This window comes from Vitis riparia, chromosome 14 (genome assembly GCF_004353265.1).
Source record: "Vitis riparia cultivar Riparia Gloire de Montpellier isolate 1030 chromosome 14, EGFV_Vit.rip_1.0, whole genome shotgun sequence".
In the NCBI taxonomy this organism is placed as follows: domain Eukaryota; kingdom Viridiplantae; phylum Streptophyta; class Magnoliopsida; order Vitales; family Vitaceae; genus Vitis; species Vitis riparia.
In genome coordinates this window covers 1,036,779-1,058,348 of record NC_048444.1, presented here as the reverse complement: position 1 = coordinate 1,058,348, position 21,570 = coordinate 1,036,779, and the positions used below count along the sequence as shown (strand labels likewise).

Below are 21,570 nucleotides of genomic sequence, written 5' to 3'. Positions count from 1 at the left end.
GATACAACTTGAGATGGGCCCCAAATATCTAAATGGATGTAATCCAAAGTACTTTTAGTTTTATGAACACCTACATTGAATTTCACCCTGCATTGTTTCTCAAACACACAATGCTCACAAAAATCCAATTCTCCCATTTTTTGTCCATCAAACAAATCTTGTTTGCTTAAAATCGTCAATCATTTCTCACTCATATGCCCAAGTTGCATATGCCACAATATGATAGTATTTGAAATTGATTCTAAGGTTGGAACTGTAGTTGCACCTATAATTTATAAAGACTATCAATTTTCTTTCCTTTCATCATAACAAGAGTACCCTTTGAAATCCTCGAAACTCCACCTCTAACCTTATATGTGCATTCATTAAAGTCAAGTGTCCCTAAAGAAATCAATTTTTTCTTCAACTTTGGAACATGGCTTACATTAGTTAATGTCTTTGTAATGTTATCATGCATCTTAATTCGAATTATGTCTATTCCAATAACCTTATCGGCTATATCATTTCCCACAGGATCTTTTCCACCACCTATAAGTTGGTAGGTACTAAACCAATCCCTATTGGGAAATATATGATAGGAGCATCCAGAATCAAGAATCCACTCATCACCTGAGTTATTAATAGTAATTGAAAGAACATCTGCAATATCTAAATTTTCTTCTACAATTGTTCTATCACCAAAATTAGAAATTTTCTCTTTTTCTTTTCCTTTATGGTTTGAACATTTTTTCACATAGTGTCATTCTTTGTTGCAAATGAAACATTTGTTATTTCCTATGGACTTTGATTTATTTCTAGATCAACCTTTCTTGCCATTATTTTTCTTTCCTATTCTCTTTCTAGCTGCCAAACTTTGACCTGAGCCATCTTCTTTACTCTTAAACACCCTCTTCTTCAACGCTGTTAAGTTTAAGGTTGATCTAACATGCTTGATGGAGAGAGTATCTCTAGCATACATCATGGTATCCATGAAGTGCTCATAAGAATTCTATAGGGAACACAATTAAAAAAGTATTTAATGTTACCAACTTAAACTAAGCAACCTAATGTACTAAAAATATGGATCAATTGCAATTGGATTTTAATCAAGTCATTATGAATTTCATATGTGGTCACTTTATTTAAATTTTTAATCATTTTCTTTCTATTGCAGTCATATTTTTTATATTATGAACATTATTTAGTACTTCGATTGTTATTAAGTGTATGATACAAAAAGTGTTATTAGCCTATTAGGTGATAGAGCCTAAATCCTCTTTATAAGATGAACATGATAACAAAAATATTTTTTATCAAGAAACACATGAATCAAGTGTAAATATTATCATCAAGAATGATCTCATTGATAGATTCTCTGTGTGAACACTATCATCAAGAATGGAGATCATCGTAATGATAATTAAATTGTTATTGTTGAATATTCTAATGAGCTCATAGCCATGAGCTATGATAACTTTTTAGTCTAAACACTATTATCAGACCCTTATAAGACATTCTAATGAGTTTTTAATGTTTTACTGTAACAACTCAACAATGTGAACGTTTTCATCAAGAAAAGAGATCATGGAACTAACTGATAATTGAGGTGTTATTATTAGATATTCTCAGGAGCTCTTCGTCTCTTATCATAGTAACTTTACAATGTGAATATTATCATCAAGAAAAGATATTATGATATTGATAATTGAAATATCACTAATTGTCATTTTCATAAGCTCTTAACCTTTTAAGATAATAACTTTATAGTGTGAAAACTATTTTCAAGAGTGAATCGTGAAACTAATAATTGAAATCTCAATATTAGATGTTCTCACAAGCTCTTAGTTCCTTATCATCCAGTAACTTTCAATGTCAATACGCTCGTAACACTTTTTTTTACCATAGTAATTTTTAATGTGAATGACAAAACTAAGTACCATTATTTAATATTCTCATGCGCTCTTAATTTCTTACCATGTAACTGTCTAGTGTGAACACTTCCATCAACAAGAACGATTCCCAAAAATTTTAGAGCCCCCGAAAAAAATAGGTTCATGATGAAGTGGGTCACCACAATAGAACAACCCTTGTTTGTAGTGATTGAGTATTGGGCGCAGCTGCAAAAAAAATGGTGGAAACCAATCAACCAATGCCTTCGGAACAGACCCATCAAAGCCCCTTTTAGCAAACAAACAAAGCAATACGGCCTGAAAAAATGGGCTGTAGCTTTCAGACTCTGACCATTTTCTCATGACCAACAGTCAACATTGACAGAGCCCACGCCATCACAATAGCAACTTTTGAGGGACCCCCAAGAATCTAACAGAAAGATAGAGCTCTGCCCTATGCTAAACGCCAATATGGGCTCTGCTAATTGTCCTTTTCCATGAATGTGTGAACACACTTGAGGCCCAATTTTATGATATAATAATGGGTAATTTGCTTGGAATTTTATATGGGTTTAGAGAAGAAGCCAAAGCCCAAATAATTGGGTTGTGCCAATTGCCACGAGCCCATACGGGTCACCTGCACTCAGTACGTAACACCCACAAATTTGCAGCCTGCAGGCAGGCACCTAATGGGTCTGAGTACTGATGTGATGCTTCTCTGCCAAGTGTCCATTAAATCATGCGCGACCCACTCCTCAGTGGGATCATTTTTCTTTTAAGTTTCCAAGGACTTCCCCACTATTCCGCCTTTTTTCTTACCTTTTCCATGATAAATGAACTGTAAAAGAGGTAAAGGAGGCTTGGACTATTATTTGGAACAGAGTAAAGTACAAATAATATATCACCCTTTTAGTGAATGTAATAACCAATCTCATAGAAGCTGTCCTTGCTTGCTTAAAGTTTGAACGTGAGCCGTATACTTTGGAAGCTCACTTGACCTGCTGGGGAGAATAGGCAAAAAGCAACATGTGATCTGCACCTACAAGACTGTAGGGTAGGGTCCTAATGTGTCCCATGTGGGACATTTATCAACACATCTCAAGCTTTACATTTAAGAAAAATAAATCCCTTCTGTTGGGTGTTGCTTTTAACAGATAGAGAGAGATGTCCTTAAGGCCTTATCTATAATGAAAAAGAGCACACATTAGCAACCACATGCAATGGAAAAGGTGAAATGGGGCAAGGGAAAGGTCTCTCTTTAGGGGCTGGAAAGGTGGGATTGTGTGGGGGTTGGTTTTGCCTTTTGGGTATTATCGTATAACAGAACTTAGAAAAGAAGGCAAAGGGTAATGAATCACCCAACTAAGCAGACAGATAACACAAGGGTTTATGCACCATAGATATTGATAATATAATATTTCCTTCTCCATTGGGAATGGAGCAGTGGGTACTCTTGATATTCTTCTTCTTGTTTTCTTCTTCACATCCCCATATATCTACAACTATCATCATGAAATGGAAAATATGAAAGCAAAAGGTTAATGGGACCCAAACATAATCAACACCCAACAGAGGCCATGTTGCTACAATTATCAAAATCTCTTCTCATATGTGATGGTGCTGTAGCTGCAAGAGTCTTGAGTAGGCCCCCTCGGGTCGGCTGATGAGCTCGGAGTGGCTACCTTGCTCTACAATGCGGCCATCTTGGACTACTCCAATGCAGTCCACCCCTCTAATGGTTGATAACCGGTGGGCAACAAGCACTGTGGTGCGCCCCCTCATCAGCCTCTCCAGGGCTTCTTGTAGCACACATTCTGACTCTGCGTCTAGGGCACTTGTGGCTTCATCTAGTAGGAGGATTGTCGGGTCCTTGAGGACGGCCCTGGCTATGGCAATTCTTTGCTTCTGTCCTCCTGAGAGTTGGACTCCTCTCTCCCCAACTGGAGTTTTATATCCATCAGGCAACCCGCTGACAAAGCCGTGGACATTGGCAGCTCGAGCTGCTTCAATTACTTCTGCTTCTGTTGCTCCATCTTTGCCATAGGCAATGTTGTCCAAAATGCTAGCTGCAAAGAGAGCTGGCTCTTGCTGTACCAACCCGATTTTGAGCCTCAAAGACTTCAGGTTCAAACGCCGGACATCTTTGCCATCAATCATAACTTTTCCAGCAGTTGGGTCATAGAATCGCTCAATCAATGCAATGACAGAACTCTTTCCAGACCCACTAGCTCCAACAAGGGCTTGGCTCTGGCCAGCTCGAATTCTTAGGTTAAGGTCTTTAAACACTGTGATATCAGACCGTGAAGGGTATGAAAAATCAACATGGCGTAGTTCAATTTCCCCACGGATTGATTCAACTGGTTCAGCCTCTGAATCATCAGGGTCAATCTTGGTTGAACGATCAAGAATAGAAAAGACTGATCCAACAGCCTCGCCACCCCTAATGATCTCAGGAGCAAGACTAACTGTTTCTGCAACTGAATTGGCTGTGATGACCAGCACCACAAAAACCTTAATAACCTTAGAAAAGGTGGAGGCCCCTTTGCTGACAAGGTGGGATCCATACCATAGAATGAGTGCTTCAGAGGCATAAAGAGCAAGCTGAGAGAGGCCAAAGAGGAGCCCAGAAGTTTGACTACGACGAAGGCTTTGCATCTGAGGCACGCGAAGCTCATAGCAAAAGAGGGAGAGTATCTTCTCTTGGGCATTGAAGGCAGCAACAGTTCTGATGTTGCTCACTCCCTCCCCTGCAATCATGCTAGTTTTTGCATGCGCCTTGGCTGTGTCTCCGGCAAATCCTTTAAGAGAAAGTTGCTGTTCAAGGCAGAAAACAAATAACCGATTAACTGTCAGGGTACAACAAATAATTCAACCTAATTCAGGATTAAGGAAATAGACAAATGTGGATTATTAGAGGACAAACCACCAAAAATAATGGGTTTCCAAACATGACCCAAAATCACAAGTCCCAAGCGTCCAACAATTCCTTCAAATCACAATATATATCTCAAGTTTCAAGGGTAAAGCACTCAATGAGGGTCAAAAGTACCTTAAAATAGAGATTAAGAAGTGATTAATTTATTTATTTTTCTTCATCCTAGGTCTGACCTTCTGGGTTTAGCGACCATGACCCCCCACCCCCCAAAACAAAATTTCCTCATGTTAGCATTAAATACACAACCAAAACTCACTATCATTCCAATGCAATGACTTGGTTTAGAACTTAAAAAAACATTTATATATATACAATTTCAAACACATGGTTCAGTCACGGTATGACCATGAAGGCGGAAGGTGAGGAGAGGGAGTTGGTGGGACCATGAAAGGGTCTCTCTTATGTGGATAAGTACATGAGGCCATGACTATTATATTCATAAAGTTTTGCAGGCAGGTCCTTGAGCAATTACTGTATTCAACTGTGGACACATCATGCTCAAAATTAAATAACAGAAACTGCTGAATTATATAGTACCACTGTCAGTGCTACAGTTTGAAAAACACCACCGTCCAGCTCTATTGAATCCGGAAATTCCATGGGGAGGGGTGCGTAGGTGCGCACCCCGTGTAAGCTAGAAGTTGTTTTTCATGGCAGTCTGCTCAGACCCTCCACTGCCATGCCATGCCTTGCCACTGACACACCCTCCATGAAAACTCAGAAGACCGAGAAAAACTATAGCAGAAGATGAAGATAACATCTGCCAGAATAATATTTATATATATGATAAAAAGAAAATGATCACGGGCGAAGAATCTCTCGAGTCTTTAAAGCAATGGGCATCTTATACGCAGAGTAAATGAGGCAATCAAAGCTTTTCTTTTCTTTTTCTCTCTGTGTGCCTAGAGAGAGGAAGAAAAAGGGTGAGACCCTTTTCACTTGGGTCTCTCTCTAGAGTCAGAAAGAGGACTGGTGCACATACTGCGCGTTGCCCAGAGATGTCGGTGGATGGTAAAAAAAACTATGGGGAGGGTAACAAGGCAAACAAAAGAGACATCTTAGCCTGAGCTGCAATGACAATGGCACTCGTCAGTGCTGCATAGAAGTTGATGGATGGGAGGAATCTTGGCTATTTTTTCTATGGCGTTATGTGTAATCCTTGTATATTATATCTGGGGTTTGTGTGATTTTCAAAGAGGTAGACACCAAGAGGGCAGCAGGGTGGTGGCACGTTATTTTTTTATTTTTTTATTTTTTGCTTTTGTCGTCTACTGCCAGAGATACTCGGTAGAGATTCTGAAGATCAGACCCAGTTGCAGGGATCTGACAAGGTGAGTAAATACATTATAGAAGTTGAAAGAGAGTCACTCAGCTAGGATTATGAGAATTTAAAAATAGATTGTAGGTTGAGAGAATGGGAATTTACCTGAGCAAAATTGGCAAGGACGAGGAGGGGGAAGGTGGCTAGGATGAGAAGGGAGACCCTCCATTCCACTATGAAAGCAACAATGAATGAAGTGAGGAGAGACGTCATGTTCTGTAGTATAACAGAAATTCTTTCTGCTATTGCCGACTTCACATCAGCTGCATCTGTAGCCAGACGAGCTGCAAGAAGGCTGGAGTTGTTTTCCTCCTCATCGAACCACCCAACTTCATTCCTAAGGATTGCTGAGGCAAATTATGAATAAAAAAATCATAAGCATCAAGAATGTGAACAAATATAAATAGACGGAAATATCTGGAGAGGACCCAGATTCTTCATACCTGCAAGCATCATCCTCCTCACTCTTGTGGTGAGGTTCTCTCCCATGATACTGAAGAAGTAGTGTTGTATCAAATATGCAATGACAGCATACAGGCCTGCTCCAATGTAAATGAAAACATACTCCTTCGTCTTCCTCTCCATGGATGCAGGATTTCTATAGTAGAACACTTCAATCATATTGCTCATGACGATGGCAAAGGTTGGACCTATAAAACCAGAGAGTACTGATCCTACAGCACCCATTATTGAATAGGGCCATTCTGGAGCATTGAGATTTAGAAGCCGGTAAAAATACCCATCTGGTGCTGGATTTTTCTTGTCCGTTTCAGCATTTGAGACCATCTCTATCCGACCATCAGCACCAGTGCTATACTGATAGCTTAGGTTCCGCAGACTGCCAGACCGGAGACTAAGAGACTTTGTTGACAGTGAATGGCTTAGTCGTGATGATCGCGACCTGCGGGTTGAAGGATTTGCAAAATCCCTGTTTCTTACCATTTCTTGGAACCGAATTAATGATGCATATGCTCCAGCTTTGGCAATTAGTTCTTCATGGGTTCCTGTCTCAACAACTTGCCCTTGCTGTATAACTGCAATTGTATCAACATTTCTTATGGTGGAGAGGCGATGAGCCACAACTACAGTCGTCCTGCCAACCATGAGACGATCAAGAGCTTCCTGGACAATGCTCTCAGAGCCGGCATCAAGGGCGCTGGTTGCCTCATCAAGGAGAAGGATCTTTGGATTTTTCAACATAGCTCTAGCAATTGCAATTCTTTGTTTCTGGCCACCAGAGAGTTGGGTTCCTCGCTCTCCAACCTGGTTTTGAAGATAGAATATACCCTTAAAACCACTTAAACATAAAATTCATATTTGCAACTTAATACCGATGTAGGTTGTAGTATACCAACCTGTGTGTTATACCCATTGGGAAGCAAAGTAATGAAACTATGAGCATTTGCTGCAGAAGCCGCAGCTTCCACTTCAGCAGCTGTAGCATCAGGCTTTCCATAGAGTATGTTCTCAAGTATGGTGGTTGCAAAGAGCGCAGGTTCTTGGTTCACCAGACCGATCTGATCACGTAACCATCTCAGCTGCAGTGTCTTTATGTCCACATTATCCAGCAAAACTTGCCCTGCTCAGCCAGTAAGAAATATCAGCACAACCATCCATTGATGGCAATAGGTCTCAATCTTTTGACTTGAGAAGGTTTGCTTAATTACCCTGATTAGGATCATAGAACCTCTCTATCAAAGAGACAACAGTGCTTTTCCCTGACCCACTACCACCAACAACTGCAACTGTCTTTCCTGCAGGAAAGAAAATTGAGAAATCTCGAAAGATGATAACATCTGGCCGGGATGGGTAGCTGAAGGTCACGTCTTTGAATTCGATATTCCCGTTAACCTCGGCCAAGCACTTCCCATCAGAAGGGTCCTGAACTATGGAGGGCTTTTGCCTAATAATCTCCATTAACTTGTACCCCGCAGCTTTGCCTTTGCTAAATGCCCCAAGGTTTGAGAATGACTGGCCCAAACTCCTGTAACAAATCAATTGTGATGTTAACTACAAATAATGCTTATAGACCAGCTGTAGAGAAAAGTAGACATTTCAAATTGGGATCTTACATGCCACCAACGATGGCTGAGAAAATTGCGGTGAATGCCTTCCCTCCATCTGTCTGTCCATTCCTGATAAAAACACCAGCATACCAGAAAACCAGGGCCCAGGACATGCAAGCTATTCCATAAGTACATCCTAGTCCCAGGCCTTTGGCCATCCCAGCCTTGTATCCAAGCTTCAATGTGTTTTGTATTGCATCTGAATAAGAATTGAGTGCCTTGCTCTCACCAACATATGAGTAAACAGTCCGAACTTGTGCAATGGCCTACACAGAAAGGCAGTAATGGATCAAATCCCTTACAAACCATTCAGTTTAGAGGAACATTTCAGTTAAACAGAACAAATATTTAATATGTGAACCCTTAGAACCATGTTGCCAGAAGTTCAAAGTTCATAGATTTTAAGGACCAATCTAAATGTTGTTTGCATCTAAAAGGAAGATATTCTAGAGCAGTTTGGCCTTTCTCAGTCATGGTTGAAATGAAACAAAATGTCAAAAGCTCATCAGGAAACCTAGAGAAAAGATTAAACAAATGGGTCATACACTCACTGCCTGTAACTTAGCCAAGCAACGCAAGTGGAGTTTTCACCAAAAAGGCATAATTCATACAACTATACAGAACTAAGTCAGGACATGAAGGAAGTTTCTCACCTGCTCAGCAATGATGCCAGCATTTGCATACGATTCCCGGCTCTTGGACGTTAGTCCTGTTAGCGTATATGCATATAAGCCCCCAGCAAAGGCAATTCCAGGGATCACTGCCACACTAAGTAATGCCAGCCTCCATGCCGATACAAAACCAACCACCAGTCCCGCCAGAAAAGTGGACAGGTAATGTATGAAATTCCCAACCTGAAATCCAAAAACCACACAAATTCTCAAAATTCCACCATCCCAGACAAAATCACAGCAACTCATCATCACAAACGCCACCATACACAAGCTGGCGCACGCTAACACTGGTTTTGCTACCGTGCACCACCTGAAAAAATCACAGTACTCCATGGGACCCGCATTAATGCTCCACTCAACTACCCGGATGAGCCTTTTTTTCCCAATTTAACACTATGCCTCACCAAGTACTAGATTTCAAGTTAACAGTACATGAACCAAAAGAAAAGGCAAATTAGAAGATAAAAAAAAAAAAAACAGAAAAAACCGAGAGAGCGCAAAAACAAGACCTTCTCGCTAATGGCATCTTGAACAAGCAGTGTATCAGTGGAAACGCTAAAAACAATATCCCCTGTTCTAGCGTCTGTATCAAAGAAGCCCACGTCCTGCTTCAACACAGCCTCCAAATACTTCTTCCTCAGGGTGCTCACTTGCCTCTCTCCGGTGTACATCCAACATGCAATTTCTGTAAAAATTAAAGAGGTCTTGAGGGTGAGTTTTCAGTTGTTTTTGACGGTATAAGAATAGTGATCATGGGAAAAAGTAGTATTCCGAGAAACTACATTTATGGGGCTGTGATAGAGATGGGGGTTGTTTTGAGATAATGTCAAAATAAACATGTTGAGAATGACAAGAGATAAGAGGAAAACGACGAGGGTCGGTCCACGGAACCACGTGCGCCGGCACGCACCCACCCAACCGTAATGAACTGGCACACTGCTTACTTGGACTACCCGTATAGAAACTTGGGTTGTAAATTTTCTTTTCTTTTCTCGTTCCTGTGGTTTTCTCGGGAAACAAACGGAAATGGGTGGGCAGTGGAATGAGAAAAGGCGGGTTGATCGCTTTTGGGCTCACCTGCGTAGGATGATATGCAGACCACCACTCCGAGGTAGACGAAATAGAGAGCGTACTGCAATGATCAGAAACAAAAGAGACGAGATCTGAGATCTGAAACCAATACAAAAATGGTGTGTACACGATAGTTAGATCGGAGCATGAATGAACCTTGGCGACTTCTTCAGTCATCTTGCTCAAATCAGTCTGGTTCTTCCCGAATCCATTCACCATCTCTCCAAACAAAAGAAAGAACACCGGCATGGACGAGCCATGAATCACCGCACCGACGCTGCCGGACACCATCAGAATCCAATCATACTTGTCCGCAAACGAGAACAGCTGGTAAAACGGCAGACTCTGCTCCTTCTTCTTCTCCGCCTCCGGCAACGCCTTCGCCTCCGCACCACCCTCCGCCATTCCACCCCAACCCCACTCGCCTCCCCACAAACGAGCCCCCAAAAAACCACACCACAAACCAAATCAAGCACGCCCACCGCCAACCATTCACAGATCCTCCCTCACTCAATGAAGCAGTGAAGCTGAACCAGAAATCAACCACTGAGAATGTGGGCCCGGGTTGATTTATGAGTCCTAAACGCAGCGTTTTGAGGCCAGTGGCCGGAGAAGAAAAGAGAAAAGCAGGGAGACGAGAGGCAAAGCGTAGAGGGAAGTGGAGTGGAGTGAGGCTGGTTATATAGGTGGAGACTGGAGAGGACTTCACCTAACTGGGGTTTGTAAATAATACAGTTTGGTCCCTAGTTAACTGGAATCTCAATTGTTACTCTCCTTGCTTTCTTCTCTCTCTTCCTCTCTCTATATATATATATTATTTTCTACTTTAAAATAAATATTTGTCACATACCAAATATTTTTCTAAATTATGAATGTAAGTTCTTCAAATTTAATTTAGTAACTTTGCATATCCAACAATCATACTTGGACATGTATAAAGTAAAAGTTTCATCATAACATATGAATTATAATCAAAGGCATAAAAAACATGATCAAGTTATAAAAAAGGTATGAGTAAAGTTTCAAAAATGTGATTAAAGATAAGAAAAACGTATCCACTAGTATAATAAATGTGATAAAGATATGAAAATACCAAAAAAATAAAAAATAAATTTTTTTATTGTGATTAAAATGTAAATATTTATTTTTAGTATTAAATATTTAGACTACCTGGAATAAAATACGTATATCTTATTAGTTATCATAAATATAAATTTTAATAAACTATGATATTTTTAGATATTACGTTAAAAGGAATATACTAATATTCACTTAAAACAATAAATAATTATAATAAGAAGAAGAAATGGATGATATATTATATTTTAATAAGTAATATTTGTAAAAATTTTCTTGTAAGTTTTTTTCTTTTTTATCTTTACTTTTTTTTATTTATTTATCGGAAACGTACTCATAAATAACATAATTAGTATGAATCATGCTTAAGTCATATTGAAAATATAAGAAATTATTTTTAAATGGTATTTGGTTGTTGTTGTTTTTTTTTTTTGTTTTTTTTTTTTTTTGAATTTAAATAAGTTTTAAGATTAGGAACATTGTATGATATCAAATTGACACCTATTAAAGATACGATTCAAGTTTTTGAAAGCGTACTATAAAATTTAAGTTATTAAAAGAGATACAAATCAATATATCAGATAGAAATAAATAAGATCAAATAATAGAGTAATGGAATTGAACTTAAATATAAAACATAAGACATAAAGTCGAAACGTGGAAGAAAGTTTCTTATATCACGCCTATACGGATTTCTATTAATTTGATACAAACTCCTTACATTACATTACATCATATATACATGTACAACATCGGGATTATAAATGTTTAGAATTTTTCACTTATGTTTGTTGGAACTTTCTTTGATTTTGTTTGTTTGATTGAAATGAGATAGGCTACACCATTATGCCCCATTTAAGGATTAAATACTTTAATAACACGATCTGATCAAATATTATAATAAAGCTAGTCCTTAACAACCTTATAAATTTATTTTTAAAGGTAAATTATTGTCCCACCAAATTTTACTGTTTGCTGAAAGGATTCATACTGTTTTGTTCCCTAATATTACATGAATGTCAAATCTTTTTCAATGTCTTTCCCAACTATTATATTATTTTACCATGTCTCCACATGAAATTTTCTAGTGTCCTTTCTTGGGAATTTCTTTTTTGGAATTTCCCATCCTTGTGCCCTTTGAATACATTTGAACTTAAATTCTAATTTCAATGGAAAATATTAGAGTTCAATACATTCTACCCCTCAATTATATCCATTGTCTCATTTTGTCTCTTGAACAGTGCTCTGTCTAGGAGACTGACTGCCTCTAAGCCCAAAAACCAGTGCATGAGTCTCACTTGAAGACCATGTTCTTAAAGTTAAAGCCAATTCTTTTAGGTGACTGATTGACTGGTGGGTTGTGTCTAGTGACCATTTTCATTTGTTGGGTGGAAGAAATATTTTGATTGTAAGCAATAATTTCCACAAATCTATAGTAAATGTCAAATTTTCTTAAGTTTGGCCCATGTCTAACGTCCTAACCTTGTGCACCACTATGTGTTCCCCTTTATGACAAAATGTGATAAGGATGCTTCGACATATTCCTTACTTGTGGACTAAATTTTTTTAACTTGTAACAAAAATCAAAGTTGTCCTCATCCATGCATCTATTGATCATGTTTAGTTCGTTTGAAATCGATTTTGAAAAAGATTAAAAATGTTTCCTAATTTTGAAAGTCGTATAAAAACATTCAATACATTTAAAAAAAATCTAATAATTAATTCATAAATAATTTTTTTTTAAAATATTTTTTGATTATATAAATTTTTTTAAGTTTATATCTGAGCACCGAGTGATTTTCTTTAAAATATTTTTAATGAAAAATGTTATTGACAAAACCATTAGTGATAGAAACGTTTTCGTAAAAATCACTGGAAAATATCTCTTAGATAACAAGTCTTGATTAATAGAAAAGGGTTAGATTTAATCCAAATGTAAACCAACGCTTTCTAACAATTATTGCACAAGGTTTTGTTAGACTTGTACGATCTCATCCACACATTAATTCAACATTCACTATCAATCCATGGTGATGTTGTGGTTGGGGGTTTATAGGGATGTCATCCTTATCATTCCAAGCATATGATTCTGCGGCAAAAGAAATTGGCATTGGGGTAGGTCAGGTGGCAAAATCATGTGAAATTTTCTCTGTTTTTTTCTTTCAACCCAATCACCTCACTCACACACTTTGTAAATTGTGACCATATCCTTGTCACTATGGGGAGTGTGAGCAAACACTTGTCTTGAAAATGAGCTTCCAAAAGTTGTTTTAGTAATTGTCTCCCAGGTCACATTCAGGGCGCAATCATCCACTTTCCTGTTGTCAATCACACCACATGCACTAGTTGGCTTGCATGCTGCCCTGGGCCCCCAGCCTCATTCTCATTTGATTTATTGGGCCATTGGGCTTGGACTTGGGCGTGGGCCCCCCTTTCTGGGCTTAAATTTAAGTTTAGATTGGACTCAAAACAATATTCACATTTCAGATATAAACTCATCCTTTTGAAGTAATTAGTAATTTTGTAAGGTTAATTTCACTTATCTCAGATAAATACACCAAGCCCTTTATCGATTTAAATTTTCATTAAAAACCTCATTTATCCTTCTTATCGGTTAATTTCATGTACCTCTCTCACTTAAAGTAAGGAAGGTTTTGGGCAAAATTTCAAATGAATGAAGTTAAGTATATTTAGTTCAAACATTAGGAAATGTGAGTGAAATTAACTCTAATTTAATACGGTTTGAGAATTCAAATTCTTAACGATAAAAACTTAGAATTGAATTATAGGCCTAATTTGGTAACTACTCGTGAAAATAATTTTCAGTTCTTTATGCCGGAAAATGAATTTCTAACTTAGAAAATATGTTTAACAAATATTGAGAAAAACCCTTTTTTTTTTAATTTGTTCTAAAAACAAGTTACTTTTTAGAACATTTGAGGACAAGTCCATAGTTTTTGGTTTGACATGCCATAACCTAGTGTGTAGCTCAAGTTCTAACCCAAAGTGAAGGAATAAGGGTGGAATCAAAATTTGTTCTAGAAAATGTGTATATTGTTAGTAATGCATGTGATGGAACAACCAATTCTAGGGTTGGTCTTCAACCCTATGTCACATAATAGTATATTTTTATGACCTTAGTTTGGACACTTCATATTTTGCAAACCTGTGACTGGCATCTTCTTAGGAAGCATTCTACCAAACCATTATCTTAATTACAACCAAACTAACCCCTAATACAAAAAAATTGTACCATAAAACATCAAGTTTTCTTTATCATACCCCTTTGAATCATCAAAATGGTACTTCATTTTTTTTTTTCAAAGATTCGACTTCTCTTCTCTTCCGATAGGTGTCATCAATGCGACAGCGCGCGAGAAGGCATGCTAGGGACACTGACAAATCTTAGTTATTTAATTTTCCCAAGTTAGTTAATCATCTTAAAGTGATTATCCAATAGTTTAAGCTAGATGCTCATTGTCAAAAGCTAAGATCAAAGGACACAAAGAGGAGGAAAATGGTCTGCTAGTCCTTTGACACTCAATTGTACTTGTGGTCTCTTGGCCCCTCAATGGTTCTAAAGTTGGCTTCACAGTGGCATTAATATCTGCAAAATGTGAAGTAGAGAGTATAATAAAATGGGCAGAATGGTTTTAAGCCAAAGTTTCTTTTCAAAATAATAATAATATTATTAATAAGGTGAAGTGGCTTTGGTTGTGTTGTAGCCACTTTTGGGGACACCAGATCCATCTTGGTGAATTTAGACCTAGTTTAAGTTTCACTAACACTATGCTGCATGTGCTATGCTTCTAGAATTAGGGTTTAGATACCTCCATTTCTCAATATAATATCAAACTGAATGATCCTCTGCAGCATGAGGGCACATCCAGATCCTCCATGGCTTCACACTACCATTAAATCATTATCTCCCAACATGATCACAAGGCTTCAAATATGGTTCCACACCAATCTGATCAGAAACCAGTGTAACTAGTCAAAACCCGGGAAAAAAGAAAAAAAGAAGGAAACTGAGGCTTAACGCAGGAGGAGCCATGGTCCACACTTGGGGGGGGCCTGGGGTGTAAAAGTTGATGGACTACATTCTTGGGTTTGGGACCATGGCTGGGGGCCTGGGGGGTGGGGGGCCTAAGCCAACTGAAACATATATATAAAGTGAATGAATAGATGAATAATTGTCGATTTGTGCTGATCTTTCCCACCTAATCCATGATCATATTCTTGAAAAAAAATACATGTTGGTACGCAGATGCCTGATGAGGTGACATTGCCTATTATGACATTCAAATGAATTTGTTTTGTTTTCTTGACTCTTGTTCTGAACAAGTTTTCTATGCCATGGTCAATTTTCAATCCAGGGAATGACCTCATTTCCCTTTCTTTATAATGCAAACAAGAATTATACATGGACAAATCACATGCAGCAACAGCCCCAAATCCCAGAAAAATCTAGAGAATCAGTCCATCTTTCATAACCCAGCTAACAATACCACTGTTATGTCCAAATGCTGTATGTACAAATTAATCATGATGTATACCACAACCCTTTCTACAGATGACCAAATGATGCCTGGCCCTGCTCCTGAAAAACCAAAATCCTCCAACTTACAGGCCACAATACCACTTTAGGGCCCCTCTGCAACCTGTCATTATCTTAATTATACCAAGTCATATACCTTATTGCTCCATACCTTTAGAGCTTTTCATTTTGTTGTCTAATTATTATTAGCATGACAAGGTATGATGATCAAGCGCAAAATCGGGTAGCTTTTGACATATGGACACCCTAATGCAATTAGTTTCAATGAGTAGTCGTCATGAATTTGACAAGTGACTCCACTGATACTTTCATGCTAGGGTTCTGCTGAATCAACATTTGAGAGAAACAGTACTTTAGGCTCATGGAATTGTGACAAAGTCAACAAACTACTGTGCTCACTCCTGATTTCCTGTGAGAATCAGAGTTCTTAAAAACACTTCTTAAAAGCGTTTTTAAAAAATACTACCAAATAGACCTTAAAATTTGTTTGATGATAATTCTATGAAGCGTTTCTAGTTTTTCTTAACACTTCAAAGTAATTTTTTTCATAAAAAATTTTAAATATTAGAAGTGTTTTTTAAAATCACTATCAGATTTTTAGTCTTCAAATATTAGGCCAAGTTCTAGGATTTGTGTGCACAGGTTGGAGCTTGGAGTTTGGAGCATGGCCCTTGCTTTGGGCAGGGAAAGTAAAGTATGGATTCCAGAGGGGAGGATGAACACTTGGAATGTCTGTAAAGCATAGATAAAGCTTGGAAATGCAATGCATGTGTCCCATGACTTGTATAGAAGAAAAGCTTTGGAAGAGGAATGATAGGATTGAATTGTGTTTAGATACTTTTTACTTTTAAGCTGCTAATGATTCTTCACATGGATGGGTCTATGGCCGTAAAGTAAGGGCATAGCTGGTGAGCCCTTGGAGGGTCACTGAGTATGGTGTCACATTCTCTGTATTTCTCTCTATAATTCTCTTCCTACACCCTTTTTTTATGGCTTTGTCTACTTAGGATCCGGGTTAAAGTAGGGCGTTAGCTCAATTGAAACATGCTTTTTTTTTTTTTTTTTTGTGCTTTTTGCTTTTGCTTTTGCTTTTGCTCTTGCTCTCAAAATTAATTTCCAAATCAATGATAGTATTTATTCTTGGATTTTGGGTTGTATTCTTAAAACTTATTGACTAATATAAGAAGAAAATTTAAACAAAAAAAGGTGGGTAATAGTAGATGAAAACTTATTAAAAAAAATGATAAAAAAAAAGTAATAATTTATTGAAAAAAATATTATATTTATGACAAAATTTGTGAGGATCAACGATAATAAACGGAACTTGAAAATATATCTAATACTAAAATAATGATATTTTAGTACGCTAAGGCTCTTATCCTTATTAGTGTCTCCTTCCAAGGGAATTGGGCCTGGTTCACTTGTTAAGATGTTTCTTTATACTCTGAATCAGACAATGATGAGACCATATCAAATTGCGAAGAACTCTAAACTTTGAGCACACTCTAAATAAAGTGAATCGGCTTGATGTCGATTCTAAGTACTTAAAACTTTCCGATAATCAAGATTTTATTGTGTTAAGCTATCGATTTAATTCAAAAGTTTATTTTATTAACTAAATAGCAGTCCTCAGTCTAGGAAAGAGCATTTAGATAAAGTCATCTCAAAGGGCCCAGAGCCCAAGCTATACTAGTAAGCAAAATCCACCATGCTCTGGCATGCAGGCCCATTGGGCTAGTAGGGTGTGCTTCCCTTGCCTTGGCCCAACTTGAATTTAGCAAATTCAACTACTTGGGATGTAAACTTCTTGAGATGGGCACTTGTTATTTTGAAATGCAATTGATTCAATGTAAATTTGTACTAGAATAGACTTAACGACTTTGGACCCTCCACATTCAAACTACTCATGCCTCAAGCAGACAAGAATTTCAAAAGCCCAAGAATTTGTACAGAAGAATTGGTGGTCTTACGATCCAAACAGACCCTTAAGGACAATCCAACTTTAATTTGGGCTGCCCAATTCAAATTTCAAAACGGGAGGTTCCCACCCAAATGAGCATAACGGTCAGAAACGCAGCTGGATGGGTGATATTCAAATTTCAAATTTCAAAAAAAAGGCACCACCTGCACCCTAATTTTTAGCCTTTTCAAACGGCTACTTGACAACTGTCTATACTCTCTATATAGAGAGAGCTTCCTTCATTCCCATGCTCTCACATTCTCTGTTCCATTTGACGTCTTCGTATACGTCTGTGGCAGCCCCCGCTCTCTTTCTCCCAGTTTCTCTCTCAATCTCTCTGTGTAATATTTCTTTTCTTAGGCAGGAAAAATGAGGGAGTGCATTTCAATCCACATTGGGCAGGCTGGAATCCAAGTTGGGAATGCTTGTTGGGAGCTTTACTGCCTTGAACATGGCATTCAGGTGAGGTTTCGCTTCGAAAAAGTTCCAAGACTGGCTTTTGCAATACTTTTGAGGTACTGAATGAATTGCTTTCTGGGTTTTGTTGTTTTCTGCAGCCTGATGGACAGATGCCCAGTGACAAAACAGTCGGTGGTGGAGACGACGCCTTCAACACATTTTTCAGCGAAACCGGAGCCGGAAAGCATGTCCCTCGGGCTGTTTTCCTTGACTTGGAGCCCACTGTCATCGACGAGGTGAGGACCGGGACTTACCGCCAACTCTTCCACCCGGAGCAACTCATCAGCGGCAAAGAAGACGCTGCCAACAACTTTGCCAGAGGCCATTATACAAGTAAGATTTCTAGCCTCTTTCGGCTTGATTCTTGAAAACCCCGGTTGGGGAGTTCTCCACTTGACATTATCATTTTGTTCAATTGGCAGTTGGGAAAGAGATCGTGGATCTGTGTCTTGACCGGATCAGAAAGCTTGCTGACAACTGCACTGGGCTTCAAGGGTTTCTTGTCTTCCATGCTGTTGGTGGTGGGACTGGCTCAGGTCTCGGATCTCTGCTTCTGGAGCGGCTTTCTGTGGACTATGGGAAGAAATCGAAACTGGGTTTCACTGTTTACCCTTCCCCTCAGGTGTCCACCAGCGTTGTGGAGCCTTACAACAGTGTTTTGTCGACTCATTCCCTCTTGGAGCACACTGATGTTGCAGTGCTCCTAGACAATGAAGCCATCTATGACATCTGCCGCAGATCGCTGGACATTGAGAGACCCACTTACACCAATCTCAACAGGCTTGTTTCTCAGGTTGGATGATCGATTCACTCACCCTTAAGTCATTTCCGCAACATGAGTGTTTGTAATTGCATGTTGAGGAGGAAGTTTTGTTGATATATGAACTGATATCTGTACAGGTGATTTCCTCTTTGACTGCATCTCTCCGCTTCGATGGAGCCCTCAATGTGGATGTGACTGAGTTCCAGACAAATTTAGTCCCATACCCAAGAATCCATTTCATGCTTTCTTCATATGCCCCAGTCATATCAGCCGAGAAGGCCTACCATGAGCAGCTTTCAGTTGCAGAGATCACCAACAGTGCGTTTGAGCCATCTTCCATGATGGCTAAATGTGACCCTCGCCATGGAAAATACATGGCTTGCTGTTTGATGTACAGGGGTGATGTGGTGCCCAAGGATGTGAATGCAGCTGTGGCCACAATCAAGACAAAGAGGACCATCCAGTTTGTGGACTGGTGCCCTACTGGGTTCAAGTGTGGAATCAACTACCAGCCTCCCACAGTGGTTCCTGGGGGAGACTTGGCCAAGGTTCAGAGGGCAGTCTGCATGATATCAAACTCCACTAGCGTTGCTGAGGTGTTTTCAAGGATTGATCACAAGTTTGATTTGATGTATGCCAAGCGTGCTTTTGTGCACTGGTATGTTGGCGAGGGTATGGAGGAAGGGGAGTTTTCAGAGGCTAGGGAGGACCTGGCTGCTTTAGAAAAGGATTATGAGGAGGTTGGGGCAGAATCTGCAGAAGGCGAAGAGGATGAGGGTGATGAGTACTAGATGGTGTTATCCTCTTCTGTTCTGAAGTTGAAAGTCAATGGTCTCATTGGTCTGCAATGGAGGGATTCATTAGGGTTTACAATTGTAGCTTAGTGCTTGTTGCTTTCTTGGCTTATTCTGTTCTAGGTCCAAATTAATTCTAGTGAATGAAAACTCGGTTTCAATCTTCCATTTAGATTGTCCTCTTTCACTCATTTGTTCTGCTGTTATATCTGCTGCTCTTGAGATTGAACATTAACAATGATATGGGATTCAATTTTGGTTAACCATCCTCAATTCTCAAACCTAAACTCATCAAACCCAGTAGCCTGAATTCAATACCAACAGGATTCAAAACTCTGAGCAATTTTAGGAATTCAAAAGTAAGAGCAGGACTGTTGAAGACCCGATCCCCCACCCCCCATAGTATTCATGAGCTCAACTTTTTGGGGGCTTTTTCTACAGGTCAACTATGTTATTGGCGTGCCTGATCCATGCATTTATGCTGCTCAAACAAAGTCATACAGTAGCGCCTATCATGGATAAATCCAATTTATCGGATTTTATGCCACTAGGAAAGCAAAGCAATCAGATTCATAATGCTCAAACAAAGTCATAAAGCATGTTTCATATCCAATTAATCAGATCTATGCTGCCTGCATAAGTCTTGTTTTGTCTCTGTACATTGTCACTTTTAGTCTATTCTTCATTCAACAGTCTATGCCGACACATATCAGTGGGGCAACTGACTAATTTGCTATCACAAGACCTTCAATTTATGCGGAAAATGAGTTCATGGAATTGGTTTTTTAGGGAAAATCCTAAAGATATCCACTGTTAGTACTATATGCAAAATTCATGCCAGAAAAGTGATAAAGGAATGCCATCATTTTCAAAGGAAGTAGAATGAAATGGCAAGTGACTTCGCCCTGCAATATGGCGAAATCAAACTGTCGGCAACCGAAATTTCAGGGCCCCAATTCAAGAGTTTGTTAAATAAGAACAAATTTGGATGGTTACTGTCCATGTGATAAGCTGCTCTAAGCAAGACTTTGAACAACTCAATCCCTTGAACTCCCCTGTTGAGGGGAGGCAGCTAGATTCCTTTGGGGCCCAAAGACCAGAGTGGCCATCCCACCAGGTCATCCAAGCAACAAGTCGCAACTCGCTACCAGCTGCGTCACATGTGTAAATAGCGATGCATATGGCAACCAGAATCAGAGCCCCATGCCTCCAAAAATAGGAAAAGGGACTGAACATAGATATTTTAAGCACAGGCAATTTAAAATCGGTTTATGCCATCATGCTCCTGATACTGAATGTGTTTCTCAACCACTATATATCACATTACCAAAACAAGGATTCCCTCACCAATAGAAATATACAAAAAAAAAAATTGCAGAACAATGGATTTAATTTCAAGCCAATGCCAAAACTTTTCAACTCTAATATCAAGATGACTCGGACTTTTTTCCCAGTTTGAACCCTTTATATTCATGGAACTTTTGTCGGGGTCTTGAGTCAACACAATAGAATGAAAACCACACAACATTAGTATAACATTAGTTTCAGAAATTGGGAAAATAACTATATCTTATCTATCAGTTATTTACAATCATTTCTATCAAGAACACCTCCCCATTCTGCAATGATTAATACTAGACAATGGGGGTTTGTATGGTAATCCTTTAGTCCATACGTGCTCTACCCAATATCAAGCATCTTAAATTAAGGGAGTGGTCCATAATAGAATCATTGTCTCAGCAACTCAATCTTAAAGGAAAATAAAGATGCTAATTTGACACTAAGCATGGCAATCAACCGACCAATCCAAGCTCTAAATCGACGTATTTACAGGAGAAAGCACAAATGATTGAGGGGTCCATATGGTCAAGCAGGTATGGGACACATGGGTCCTGAGCCTCAACAACTAGTATCCTTGTTTGATATGTTCCCACACCAGAAAAAGAAAACACGATCCCCCTGCCATTCTCACTCTCTATATATCTTTCTTGCTTGGTAACTGAATGAAACAGACACTGCTAAGC

General features: G+C 38.8%; 2 protein-coding genes across 2 annotated transcripts; one reads left to right on the top strand and one right to left on the bottom strand.

Moving 5' to 3' along the window:
* Window positions 1-3,243: 3,243 nt before the first annotated feature.
* Window positions 3,244-10,614, bottom strand: LOC117929968 (ABC transporter B family member 19). Its single transcript, XM_034850412.1, has 10 exons — window positions 10,092-10,614; window positions 9,942-9,996; window positions 9,374-9,549; window positions 8,844-9,044; window positions 8,197-8,456; window positions 7,792-8,108; window positions 7,480-7,703; window positions 6,568-7,387; window positions 6,230-6,471; window positions 3,244-4,682 (listed from the first exon to the last, which is right to left on the bottom strand). Exons 1-10 carry the CDS (start codon window positions 10,338-10,340, stop codon window positions 3,474-3,476), a joined length of 3,753 nt encoding a protein of 1,250 aa, XP_034706303.1. The 5' UTR covers window positions 10,341-10,614; the 3' UTR covers window positions 3,244-3,473.
* Window positions 10,615-17,782: 7,168 nt separating this feature from the next.
* LOC117931107 (tubulin alpha chain-like) lies at window positions 17,783-19,733 on the top strand. The gene is made up of 4 exons (XM_034851981.1): window positions 17,783-17,992; window positions 18,088-18,322; window positions 18,412-18,782; window positions 18,890-19,733. The coding sequence occupies exons 1-4, from the start codon at window positions 17,900-17,902 to the stop codon at window positions 19,541-19,543; spliced, it is 1,353 nt and encodes a 450-aa protein (XP_034707872.1). The 5' UTR covers window positions 17,783-17,899; the 3' UTR covers window positions 19,544-19,733.
* Window positions 19,734-21,570: the final 1,837 nt, after the last annotated feature.

Excerpts from the sequence above, each read along its gene's own strand:
- LOC117929968 (XM_034850412.1), bottom strand. The coding sequence starts at position 10,340 with ATGGCGGAGGGTGGTGCGGAGGCGAAGGCGTTGCCGGAGGCGGAGAAG. Across the intron at positions 8,109-8,196 it reads TCAGCCATCGTTGGTGGCAT|GAGTTTGGGCCAGTCATTCT; the intron begins GTAAGATCCCAA and ends GATTTGTTACAG. Across the intron at positions 7,704-7,791 it reads GTTCTATGATCCTAATCAGG|GGCAAGTTTTGCTGGATAAT; the intron begins GTAATTAAGCAA and ends CTGGCTGAGCAG.
- LOC117931107 (XM_034851981.1), top strand. The coding sequence starts at position 17,900 with ATGAGGGAGTGCATTTCAATCCACATTGGGCAGGCTGGAATCCAAGTT. Across the intron at positions 18,323-18,411 it reads TGCCAGAGGCCATTATACAA|TTGGGAAAGAGATCGTGGAT; the intron begins GTAAGATTTCTA and ends TTCAATTGGCAG. Across the intron at positions 18,783-18,889 it reads TCAACAGGCTTGTTTCTCAG|GTGATTTCCTCTTTGACTGC; the intron begins GTTGGATGATCG and ends ATATCTGTACAG.